This window comes from Protopterus annectens, chromosome 2.part0 (genome assembly GCF_019279795.1).
Source record: "Protopterus annectens isolate FY-2018-M chromosome 2.part0, PAN1.0, whole genome shotgun sequence".
Classification (NCBI taxonomy): Eukaryota; Metazoa; Chordata; order Ceratodontiformes; family Protopteridae; genus Protopterus; species Protopterus annectens.
This window is the reverse complement of record NC_056728.1, coordinates 1,406,926,923-1,406,940,915: the sequence shown is the minus strand read 5'-3', so window position 1 is coordinate 1,406,940,915 and position 13,993 is coordinate 1,406,926,923. Positions and strand designations below refer to the sequence as shown.

Below are 13,993 nucleotides of genomic sequence, written 5' to 3'. Positions count from 1 at the left end.
CACATAATATTATCAGCAGTATCATGCAACTATTTGTTGTTAGTTAATAGCAATAAAATGACTCATAAGTCATGAAGCCAGTCATTAAAAACATACGAAGTTAAAGGCATTTAATAAATTAAAGGCAAATATATTCCCCATTTTCCAATAACAGCTCTTTTCAACATAAATATAAACATTCCTTCTTAAACTCTTACAAATGCCACCTATTTTGTTCAAAGACAAATCTATTAAACTTTAAATGAGTTGTCCCTGACATCTCCTCCCCCAGTTTTACAGTCTTGCAGTTTATATGTCTGTATCAGAACTCTTAGTTTTATAGGAATAGCTTTGAAAGGTCTTACATGTAAGCTTTAACCAGTATCTATTTTCAATCAATATATATTTATAAAACTATTATTAGTTGTACATTAATGATAAGAACATGTTATCACAATCTTTAATGCATATGTCATCACAGATATCAAATAATATTTTCACTGGTGAAAACATCTAACCTGTCCTCTCTTCAAATATTTTTTGTCAGCTCTGCACCTCATATACATTTATCTTACACAAAACAACTAACAGTTACACTTGCAATGAAAATAAGAAATAACATTTCATTATAGTGCTAACACAGAATGTATTTCAATATGTATTAAATCTCAGTAAATTAAGAAGACTTTACATTTTAGAAAGACCATCTGCTTTAAAATGCCTTAGAATTTTGCTATGTTTTGTGTAAAGCACTAATTTAGAAATATTGCTAAGACAGTATAAAAGTTTGTTAAAAATTTAAGCATAGTTTACATTAAACTATTACATAAAGTTAAACCTTTATACTAATAAAAGAGAACAGAGTGTCATATTATTCTAATAAAGACATCCCATAGAAAATCAATGTATAAGCTTATATCTAGATTAAGTTTAAACTACCAAATGGCAAATTACAACATTCTTGTGTACAATTAACTATATCACCATTCTTGTCAACTGACCACAAAGAAACAAATAACTAATCCAATATGCATCTTGCCATCACCTATAAAACAACCATCACACAATCATATTCCCATCCTACACAAACATTCTGAACAGCCTCCACAAAGTGATAATTAACTCAGCCAGTTCGAAAGATGTAGCACCACCTTCCTCCTCTCCCCACAATGAAATACAGCTGCAGTAGAAACCATACTTAAACAAGTACAACACGCATATCTAAGGATGCTTTTTATAAAAAATGAAAAAATTCTATGAAGAAAAAAGAATTTCACTTACAGTCAAAAATCTAATATACAGCCTTTATTATTAAATGGGGACAGGAATTGGGTGGAGCTTGCCATTATACTTCTTCAAGAGCTTCATAAGACAACAACACCTCTTCTTTAAAACCTTATTATCAATAAACTTACTTAAATTACATTTAATTGCTATCTAATTTCCTTTCATTCAGAATGTAGATGGATTACTTGTCTTAAATGGTACATGAAAAAGTTATGTGTTGATAGACCACATCAATTACCTTGCTAACAGATTTGTTTTATATTTTATTAAATAGTAATATCCAACAGTCAATGTGATATAATGGTCCTCATAATATCATCTACAGGGCTTTATATGAAGTTAACAAGTTTACTAAAACATTTGATTTAGATGTTTTTCCTGAAGCAAGTATGCTATGTGGAAAGAACTGTTTATGAGCTAAATTGCACAATCTTCAACAATTTGGTATGAATCACCAGCTGATCATTCATAACAGAAAGAAAAAGCTGTTAATTTGTGACAACACAAGAAGTCTAAGTCTAAATGGAAACATGCCAGTGAATAGAAAGACATAAAGTAAATCAGCCCAAAAAAGAAATAGAAAAAAACAGCATGAGACTTTAACAAAATCAAAAGAACATCTCTACCACTGTCCTCTTTACAAGCTCTTCAATCCTTCAACTAAAACCTCACCTAAATCACAATATTCTCATTGCAAAATCCTTCAGCAAAATCTCATATTACCTGCAGACTCATAACAGAATGCGCCATCCAACGAACAGCACAACTATACATATTCCAAAATCAAAGACTTTCCAAGTCTCAACCATATGTGACAGCTTAATATGAAACAACAATATAGATGTTAAAAGTTAAAGAATATTAAGTTAGAGCCATAGTACTTACATAATTTGATACATAAATATGGAAAGCAGGAAGAAAGTCAAATTAAGAACTTATAAAAAGCTCTCCCACTTCCTGTCCTGCTTGTATTATATTAAAAGAACTAGTAACAAAAGAAAGGCAGATTAATACTTAAAGAAAAAGAGCTAGAAGGGACACTTTCTTATATCTATAATTTGTATTTGTATATGTATACTCCAAATATTAAGCAAGAAAGACTTAAATAAATATAAATACATCTAAAAGAAGAGTGAACGAGAAGAAAGAGAAAATTTATAGAAAAGAAAGAAAAATAAGATTATTATAGCAAAGAAGGTGAGACAAAAGGAGAGGATTCTAAAATATGTACAACATATTAAATGGTATGCTAAATACACCTTTTAATATATAATCTCAGAAAGCAAACATAATAAAACTTTACCTCATATGTGTTAGAAGATAAATTATAATGTAATAGACATCACTTTTAGTGATAAAATAAAACAAAATACTGTGATAAGTCCTTATAATATTTTAATACATGAATCTTTGGAGAGGTCTGTTTTCTATTTCTTTTTTAACATGAAACCAACTATCTTTATCCAAAGATCTTTTAGGGGTAGATGAAATCCAGTCAATATCCTCTGTAAGAGAAATGATGTTATTATTTTTAATGAAAGAGAGTGTTTCTTCCGTAGTACTGAACATTCTAGTACCAGAAGATAGTTGGAGTTTTATTTTTTGCAGGGAAGACTAATTGTGTTTTGATATTATTTTTCTTAAGAAGTTTAATTAATGGCCAAGTTTTCTTCCTTAGTTCCATAGTCTTAGATACATAGTCATTGTCAAATCTGATAGTTGATTGGCTAAAATTTACTGGAGCTTTTGACGAAGCAGATTTTAATACCAATTCTTTATTCAACCAGGATAAAAATTTGATTGTAATAAATCTGGGATGGGCTGAAGAACTGGAAGAAAGTGTTTTCTAGATCAATCTATGAGCCATTCTATGCCATATGAAAATCTTTCTTGAAGATTAAGTGACTTTGGAATCCAAGCTGTTAAAAAAGAGACCATGCCATCTCTCTCTGACTTTTCTGGTAAACCAACAATTCTTAAGTTATTCCTTCTCTCTCAAATTTCTATATCATCAACTTTTTTCAATAACCAAGAATTATGATTTTTTTAATGTTTCTGTTTGAGAGTCATTTTCTTTAAGTCTTTTATCACACAGATAGTGCATATTCAAAATCTAAAACTTTTGATTGTAGTTGTTGAAATAAGCCTTTAAGAATATTAAAAAAAAAATCACAACACCAGCTCTTCAGCTCCAAAAAGATATAAGAACCCAAATGTAAAATACGACAACAGCCAGTTCACCAAACACGATTTATTTGCTGTACAGTCTCTAGCGCCTCGGCTTAACAAAGCCTTCAAGGAGTAAATTACAATACATCACTATTCCCTATTTATACACACACCTATAAGCTAATTACATAATTAAACAATCATTAAACAATTAAAAAATCCATTACCTTTTAAAAAGACAGATTTATATTACACTTTTCCAACAACAATCCACATTCAGTCCCTTTGGTGTAAGTGTCTGATATTTTAAAATAAAAATTAATTCCTTTCTTAAAAGTAAGTTCTTCATTCTTTCTTCACTAGCTCCCTTACTATCAACCTTTTCTAATATAGATGCCCTAAAGTTAGTTATATCAGAATTATGGAATTTAACAAAATGTTGAGCCAAAGGGCTCTCTAATTTGTTATTTTTGATGTCCCTCAGGTGTTCCATTATTCTCACTTTAAACATTCTTTTCGTTTGTCCTATATAGAATTTTTTACAACCACATTTATTCGTGTAAATAACTTGTTTAGTAAGACAACTAAAGGAACCTGTTGATTTATAACTTTTTCCATTAATATAATGAAAAATATTTTCCACATGAGAGCAAATTTTACACTTTACACAGGGCATTGTACCTAAACTACCTATTATTCTACCTATATATGAAGTAGGTGGTTCAAATGTAGTGTGTACTATCATATCTTTAATATTTCTCCCTCTACGGTAACTAAATATTAATTTTTTTTTTTTTTTGGTAAACCAACAATTCTTAAGTTATTCCTTCTCTCTCAAATTTCTATATCATCAACTTTTTTCAATAACCAAGAATTATGATTTTTTAATGTTTTTGTTTGAGAGTCATTTTCTTTAAGTCTTTTATCACACAGATAGTGCATATTCAAAATCTAAAACTTTTGATTGTAGTTGTTGAAATAAGCCTTTAAGAATATTAGTCTGCTTTAGGCTATTTTCTTTAACTTCTAAGAGATTTTCCTGAAATCCATCTACTTTAATAGATAAATCTTGAAGAGTTGACATTACTTGATGTAATCCCTTCTTAAAAGGAGAGTCTGTATGATTGTTTTTAGAGTTGTTCATCTTTCAGTATGTAAGAATTAATTCCCTTGAATAGTTTGACAGGATTATTTTTCAAAAAAAAAATTCCAAACTTGAGAATAAACAAAATTAAGTACTCAAAAAAAACTTTTGGAGTTAAAACATATAGTGATTTTGTTATTGTTCCTGTCAAATTTTGTAACTTTCTGCAGATCTCTGCAAAGAGCTGTTATATCTGCGCCATCTTGGCTCTGCCTCTATAGGCAAACCATTTTGATTCTGCCTATGCAGTGGTTAGAGTTAACTCTTACCACCTGATTTTATTGTTAAGATTCAAACTGAAGTGCCTTTTGTGCAAAGTAATCATGTCTCCACAATTGTCATGAAGGTTTTCACCGGGTGCTTCAATTTCCTCCCTGTCTTGTAGATGAGTACTTAGTTGAATGGGTGAGCCTTCAAAATTACTTGTAGGCATGTATATGGTGGGTGAAAGTGTGTGTGCGTGTGTGTGTGTGTGTGTGTGTGTGTGTGTGTGTGTGTGTGTGTGTGTGTGTGTGTGTACTGCAATGGACAGGTGCCATACCCAGGAGAGGTTCTCTGCCTTACTCTATTTGTTGTTTGGATGGATCTTGTCCTTCTCGACCCTAAACAGGTTTTAGTGGGTTCCAGAAAATGTAAAAATGAGTGATTGAGAGAATGATTAAATGAATGAATGTGTACATCTAAAAATAGTTTCTTATCCATTCACTCAGCTATTTTTTAATGTTATAGAAGCTAGTAATATAATATTCTCAGTAAGATATTTCAGTAACATTATTGCCATTTTAGCATTGCAACCATATGACTGAACAGATGTTTCCGTTTGCTAAGTTTACAGATCTCACATACTAAACTAACCTCTGTTTTAATTATTTAATTTGCATCCCTTGCTCTGTAAGTCCACCTGAGCAAAGCAATAGTGATTCACAAATTCATTTAAGGGGATGGGTGTGGCAGGAAGACCAAGTTAGAGCAGGCCAAATGTTTTAGAATATGAGGCACTAAATCGATATATTTGTATGCAAATTCTGCATTTTGGAAGGATGAGGCCAACAGAGAAATCACAAGAGAAAATTATAGTTTATATAACTAGTTCTAGATGTAGAAAGAGGAGACTGGCATTGTGTTTTCATGGGAAATCTGAATTTGTAATAAACTATTATGACTAGAGTACTACAGGAAGACAGCCATTTTGAATGCTGATACAAATGTGGAAACCAGCAACTATGGATGTAGAAATCAAAACTGGTGAATGCTGTTTACATAAAAGAATATCGCTTTCCACATAAACAAACCTATTGCTTATGTTGAAGAAAAACATAATAGAAACTACTTATCTGGAAAAAGTTAAATAAATATAGGGCTGCATTCTGCTTAATTTGCTTACCATGGCATTTGTTTGCTGAATTAAAATCAAGCATTTTATGTATAATGCTGTTTTAAATAGTCCTAAAAGCTGAAGAAAATAACATTTAAGTTCATTTTCTCTAAAGCAAATGACAACAGTCATTTTGAGTTTTCCATATTACTTCTTGAAAATAAAATTACTGGGTGCAGTTTTCATATTTTTAGTAGAAGACTAGAGGGAAGCATTGTAGCTTACTTTTCACACACACACACACACACACACACACACACACACACACACACACACACACACACACACACACACACACATACACACACACTCAAAACACTATATGTGGGGTCTTCTGTATAATACGCTTGTCATGAAACATGGTTTCCTAATCTTGAAGTAGGAAATATTTCATTTACCATGTAGACTAGACTGACACATCTTCATTTTATTTTTTACTTCTTTTTAGTTTGCATTATAATTTTTCATTCATTTTAATAGGATGCAACAATTGCACTGTTTATAATATCTGTTGAATAGGGCTTTGCTTGGTCTGCAAAAAAAATTATGAATGGCTAGTCTCATGGGTGTTTTTACCTCCTGTTTGAGGTGACTTTTTAATGTATTTTAGATGACAAATAAGTTGTTGGCATTATATTTATAATGTAGTTAATGTTATGTTATGGTTTGTTAGTTTTACAGTTTAGTTGTTTAAAGCAACTTAGTTTTATTTAGTTTAACTATATTGAAGTTCCACCTAGCTATTAATGATTCTGTTCATTCATTCATTCATGCTGTAAGGTAAATACATAAGTAATGTCTGATTCATGGCCTAGAGGTTTGATTTAGAAGTGATAATTGTTTGGGGAGTTAGTATTTATTTGAGGTCATGCGGTGTGAGTAGATTTTTTTTGCTTAACTGTGTCTGACGGAAGGTTTCAGATTAATGCTTCTGATTGGTTGGGATGATAATGATGTGCATAGGATATGGATATATTTGCCAGACATGAATAGAAAACAAATACATCCCAAGCTGGATTCATTACATGTAATTGATCTTTCTGGTAGCCCATTTCTTTAATGGGGCTCATAAGTACATCAAGACGTCTATTTTTTTTCTTGTTGCTTTATGCTGTCACAGGAACCTTCAATATCTCTATTACTATTGTTTTACTTATAACAAACCCATGACATCTGGATTTTGTAATATGATTATAATTTATAACAAGCATTCTCCCTCTTGTATTGTCTTGTACATAGATGCATGGCTTATTGAGCAGATTCATTTCTAGAATTAAGCAATCTTGATATTTTCTATTTATCCTTTTTTTAATTGTTGATACTTAACCCAAGACCCAGTCCAAGTTGCCCTAACTTCAGAAAATCATACTTTTTTTATATTTAAGAGAATGGAAATTGCATTTGGAATGCATACCACAGCTTGTGTTATATATTTGCACAACTTTCTTTTTGCATGATTGTTGCATGATTGTTCTTGTATATTTTTTTTATCTTTTTAAGTATCTGCTGAAATAAACTAAGTATTTTATATTTAATACTGTGTTAAATATCCTTAAAAGCTGTCATTCCCCCTCACCAGAAAAAAAGCAATAGTGAAGGGTCAACTGGTGAGGGCGGCTAGAATGGTCACAAGGACGGTAGATTTTGAGCAGGAAATAAATTTCATTTTGAAAATGTTTACAGCGAGGGGTTACCCTGAATCTTTACTGAACAGTTTGCGTATGGAAATTATTGATAAGAGAAATAGGAATATATATTTACCTATATTAAATTTCAACAATGAACCTTCCTTGGTTTTAGAAAATCAAAATAAAAATATTAGTAACATTGAAACTAATGTGCGATTTTCCTTACATGCAATAAGGACAGCAAAGAAATTTATGGGATTATTAAGAAAAATTGGCCGTTGTTAATTTCTGACCAGGATTTAGTGGATTTAATTGGAATTGCCCCCAGTTGTGTGTTCAAAAGGGATTTAAATTTTAAAAACCTGCTTGGAAGAGGTAGTTATAAAGAAGGGCACTCTAATAGGAGAACAGGACATTTTAAATGTGGAAGATGCAACCAGTGTGCTTACATAATGGAAACAAGGTGTGTATTTGAGTTGAATGGGGAAAAAATGCATATACATTTACATTTTGATTGTCTGTCTAGTAACATTGTTTACCTGGCCAAGTGCCTGGATTGTCCTGCATATAAAGTAGGAAAAACTGTTAGAACTTTTAAATCCAGGATATATGAGCATATTATGGATATTGCAAAAAAAGTTAAAACAAATGCATTGAGTAGGCACATTGACAAATGTTGTAACCATAAGTTTCGATTTTTAGTAATTCAACAGAATTATTTTGATGTACAAGGTCTTATTGTACCAGAAAAGTTAGAAGAATGTGAATTACATTGGCAAATAATTTTGAATGCATCACAGTTTCCAGGCATGAACTAATGCACAAGTATTTCCAGTATTTTAAAAATGAAAAGGTATGGCTGTTATATGTAAACTAAAACAGGTTGTGCCTTTAAATTGTAATAGTTTTAATTGTTCATTAATTAGGGGAGTTTTTATGGAGTGTATTTAATGGGTAACTTTTTGTATGAGAATTGTTCTGATGAAGTCTGGTCTTACGCAGATGAAAGCGCTTAACCTTCAATAAATTTTGGCTGCACTGAGGTCTTCTCTCCTGGTGGTTCATTTTTACACAAATAAGAAAATGGGCTAGTAACTACTGCATCAGAATTGATTGACATATTATGATGTAGCCTTAGAAACTACATTACAAGTGAATGCAAGCCAAAAAAGGACTAGGAGCGATGCTGCTACAAGAAGGCAGACATGTTGCCTGTGCATCAAGAGTAGTGATTGATGTACAGACCAGATACATGCAGACAGAGAAAAAATGGCTACCATATCATTTGGTTGCCACAGATTTCATGACCATGACTGTGACAAACATTATAGTTGAGTACAATCACAAACCCTTACAGAGCTTTTCAAGAAATCTTTGCATAAAGCACCAGCTGGAGTATAGAAAATGCTGCTAATTCCACTTGAATTTGATATGAAAGTGCAGCCCAAACTAAGACAGCCAAGACACATTGTTGATACATTAAGTAGAGTGTACAGATTTTGGCCTCATATTTTGGTTCATTTTTCATAAAATTGTGGTTTTCTGGCAAATTAGTGGTAAAGCATTAAAGAATGAAGTTCGAAAATAATAAATAATATAAAGTTAGTCAAACTATTTCTGCACAAATTATTTTCCAAGAAGCAACATACCTCATCAATATCCTTATTAAAAGTCGAAACCAGTTCTGCTAGAAACTGAGTAGCACCAGGAGTGAGTAATCTCTGGTATTCCTGTTCTAGGCCAGGTGGAAAACTACCAAGTTCAACTGAAGACATTGTCTAAAAAATAAGATAAACATGTTACTGAGAACAGACTCAAGAAAAATAATTTGCTTACCCATGCACTTCTGTGAATAAAAAACTCATCTACAATTTTCAGTGATAATATTAGAAAACATTAATTTAGTATTTTCCTCTCTTGAATTCTGTTTCTGTATGTGGTGAATGGTTATAGTACAGCAGTGGACAATTAAACTACTGAGTGCAATTTTTTCAGGGCAAGAATCTAGCCATTATTGCAGAAGATCACTACCACCGGCTAAAGACAAATCTCAGTCATCTAGGTCATTTCTCAGAATACAAGCTTAACATTCTTTGATTACTAAAATAGCAAAGAGATGTTTATCTGTTTGTTCAGAGAGTTGGAATGGTTCCATCCTGACCTTCACAATATGAAAACCAATTATCACTTCCTCACATCTTCATGATCTGGGCATTTTTATTAACCTCCTGTGTATTTTGTGTACCCAGCTTTCTATGCATTCTCATCTTTGTTTTTCATGTGTCTTCTCTTATTAGTTCCCTCCCCTTATTTATTGCTTATCCTAATTTACCTCAGTTATTTGTTCCTACCTGTCTCGCTTTGCTTACCCCATTTACAAGCTCCCCCTTTCTATCATCTGCTTCTTTCTGATCTATTTTTTCAGAAAGGGGTATAGTTCAAAAAAATTATACATTTGCTCCATTCTTCCTAAGACAACCTCTGATCTGGTCCCAGGGTGTGTGATATGGTTGCATACTTGGTACATTTTTCTTTGCTGAATATTTTACAGAAGTTATAAATTAATGAGCAGCATTTTTAGCCTTTATTCTTCCTACTTAGTTAACACAGTTTGCTCTGCTAGGTCTTCCTTACCTGGCCATGCGTCAGGATGGTCATGTTTTTTGCACCATTCAGTTTAATTTCCCACATGCCAAATGTGTTTTGTATTTAATACAGTGTCTGGTTCCAGATAAAGGGGATGACTTCTTCTGCAGAAGAAGGCCTTGCTACTTCTGTTAAATATTTCTGGATTCAATGGTTTGTTTGTTTTTCACATTCATGTGTGGGAACGTGATGCAGACTTTATAACACCATATCTTGGTGTTGCTTCTTACTGAGGTACCATATTCATGACTTATTTCAACTAGGCATTAGTCAGACATTTACTTTGTTTCCACCATTAGCCCCCTCATGGAGTGACTGCTACTGTCAGGCTATCATTTCTTCTCTCAGATGATAGTCCAACTACCTAAATGTGTCCTAGAACCTGTTTTTTGGCATCACAGACAGAAGTCTGACTATAACACTGATGGACCAACTTGTGTTTGGCATTTTCCTAGTGCTAACAACCAGTATGTTCTGGTGACTTTAAAGCAAGGGACCACTGTGGGAAGCAACTGAATGGGTGAGGCTAATTGGAATGGGATGGGTGCTATCACAGTGGGTCAATGACCATTACATGTGATCAAACAACAGATAGGATTAGTCACTTTCATCCACAGACTGTCTCAGTTTGCACTCATTATAACCACTTCATGGACTATATGGACTGTATCATTTAAATCTCCATTCTTTAAACACACCCTAACTGGCCAAGACACTACTGGAATAAGTGTGGAAGATGTAACTGAATTGAGCCATGGGTCTGGGTTCACAAGGCCATCAAAAGTCATAGAGTTATTGATGCTCTGAGGTGCATCTTAAGAGCTTTTCTTTATAACCTTTTCATCCAGTGTTGGCCTAAACAAAATCATAACTAAGGAAATAAATGTAGTCTTATTCTTTTTTTTTCTTACAAGGAAAAATAAATTGTGTCTATAGCTTAATGTTCAAAATTAATAAAATAGTACCTGAAAAGGCAAATGCTTGCAAGGATATAGAAATCCTATCTGGGAATAGTGCCTGCCTTCCTGCCCCTCTAAAATATTTGCCTTCTATGCACCTTCTTGCATTAAATAGGGATGAAAGTAAAATCACAAATGGACACAGGCATACATTGTACACCTGAGTGAAGGAAAGTAATGCACCTGGATAAAACCTACACAGAGACAGGGAGTATATGCAGACTCTACACAGAACAAAAACAGGCCAAAAACTCAATCAAAGAATCAAGATCTGTGTGACAGGAACTTCATTAACTGTGTTAATGTGAAAATGATCAGCTGCTATAACATACATCCTTAGACTGCCTCAACCCAACCAACAACTCCACATCCAGCAGTTAAAACCACATTTTGCTGACCTAGTTGCTATGTACACTTTAGATATCAGATTGTGATACAACAAAAATAATAGTTGGCCACAATAATTTAACACACACAGACATACACACACCCATGACCATCAGTTATAGCCACTTGTATGACTTTGATTATAACCTCAGATTTTGATTGTGATCAAACAATGAAATATATGACTGCCACAGAGGAGTGCATCTTCTCAGCTCGTTGCTGTCAAAATACAATGCGCAACTTACTGCAACCCGCGGCTCAACTCACCTCTCAACCTCTTAGCTCCAGAATCAAGGAGAAAGCTAAAAAATAATGGGGTACAAAATCAGGAGGATACTGTCCTTAAATTAGAAAGTTGCTAGATCAAAATATGTTGCATTAATATGCCTTTTCTGATGGTTATTAAATCTGAAACTGATGTGCCTGTCATTATTTACTGACTGCAATCCTCTGATTTGCAAAGAAAAAGCACAAATGTTACACAAAGCTTACAAAAATATGAGGCAAAAATCAAAGTCTACAAAATAAGGGACAACTGAGAGCATCTATGCCCCCACCACATTATATACATATATAAATATATATATATATATATATATATATATATATATATATATATATGTATGTATGTATATATATATATATATATATATATATATATATATATATATATATAAATATATACACACATACATTATACAGAAACACAGACAACCATGAATTACAGCCACTTGTATGACTGTGACTGCACACAGAAGAACTTTGACAGATGAAAAGAATGAATAAATACATAAATAATGGACACTCAGTAATGTATCCTCACAGCTCAATGTTGTTAGAATATAGTGTAAAAGCCATTACAACCCCCCCCCCCCACACACACACCGCTCAACCTCTTAGGTCAAGACTCAAGGAGAAATTTAAAAATAATGGGGGACAAAGGAACAAAATCAGGGAGAGATATTGCTCTTACATATTTAGACATTTTCTAGAATAACAGATTTGTCTCAGCAAACTTTCTTTTGAAGGCTGTTAAATCTGAAACTCAAATGTATGTTATTATGTATAATTGTAGTCCTCACAGATTTGTCAGAAAAAAAAAAACTTTACATGGAACAAAATTTTGGGACAGTTGAGAGCATCCAAACCCCCAACACACACATACATGCGCACAAATATTACAAATAACAAATACACATACACACACACACACACACACACACACACACACACACACACACACACACACACACACACACACACACACACACACACACATAAAATAAAATCCCTTATTCCTTAATATCCTACATATTGGCACAAATGTTGCTAGTAAAATATATAGTTATTTTAAAAAAATACTTTCTTTCTCTGCTCCTACTTCTTCTGAGCTATTTTGTGCTTTTCTGTTTCAGTCAAGCTGTCTATATCACCTGATGTAGCGTGAGCCAATGGAAATGGCTCCATCCACATTTCTTCACTCAACAGTCCACTAAGCCACATTTTGAGCACTAATTCTATTTTCTGGAGAAGACAGGAAGAACCTTGCAATGCCGGGTTGTTTTAATAAACAAAGTAAACTGATTTTTTTACTCTTTTTGCTTTTCAAACATTCTTGGAACTCCACACATGCTCAATAGCATGCACAGACTTACGAGATAATGTAAACAATAAACTAATAATTATATTCATTTTCCTTTTTAAAATAAATCAGTTCTTCAATGTTTTTCCTTCTTTTTCCTGGGGAGAAGCCCCTGCTAACAGCAGGCATAGATGGATGTCTATTTCCTCATTTGTAACAACATAACTCTGTTCTACTTGGCACAAAGCACCTCTGTTTTTTACCCTGAGTTACAGTATGTATTATAATCTGCAGATGTATTTCATTCTTTTGTAATTTCAGGTATGTGTATATACATATATTTTGTACATAAAATAAAGATGTATAGATATAGATATAGATACAGATATAGATAAAACATTTTTTTTACCTTTTGCTGACTACTTTAGACCCAACTGACATATGGCCTGTTTCCAGGGGAAATCTGAGGTGTTTTTTATTCCAACTTGGGACAATTTGTCTAGGACACCAGGAAAATTCCTCTACTATTTTGGTGGGATGTTAGATTGTTGCTTCATGATGGAAAGATGGAGGGAGAATATACCAAGATGGATGAAGCTTTCATGGTGGAGACAAGTGGAGCTGATGAACTGCAGTGGTTGCAATAAGAAGGAGTAATTATTATATTTTAAAGCCATGGTCTTTCAGATGATGTATTGCTAAAACTGTTAGATGAACCAGGCGCAGTAAGCCTGGTTAAAAAAAATAAAAAGCATTGAGTAACTGATAGGAAGAAGCAGAATATCAGCAATTACAAGGTTTGGTTTCATACATTTGTCAGCATCTGTTATGCTATTA

At 32.9% G+C, this 13,993-nt stretch overlaps 1 protein-coding gene across 3 annotated transcripts in view; it reads right to left on the bottom strand.

Moving 5' to 3' along the window:
- LOC122793512 (malate synthase-like) overlaps positions 1–13,993 on the bottom strand; it is a 512,976-nt gene that overhangs the window by 390,215 nt on the left and 108,768 nt on the right. For 2 of the 3 annotated variants that reach the window (XM_044061635.1, XM_044061634.1), the window contains exon 2: positions 9,232–9,360. In XM_044061635.1, coding sequence (XP_043917570.1) covers positions 9,232–9,357 — 126 coding nt within the window. In that variant the 5' untranslated portion in view covers positions 9,358–9,360. Of the gene's footprint in view, positions 1–9,231; positions 9,361–13,565; positions 13,786–13,993 lie in introns of all 3 variants that reach the window. The other variant, XM_044061636.1, reaches the window with a different exon arrangement.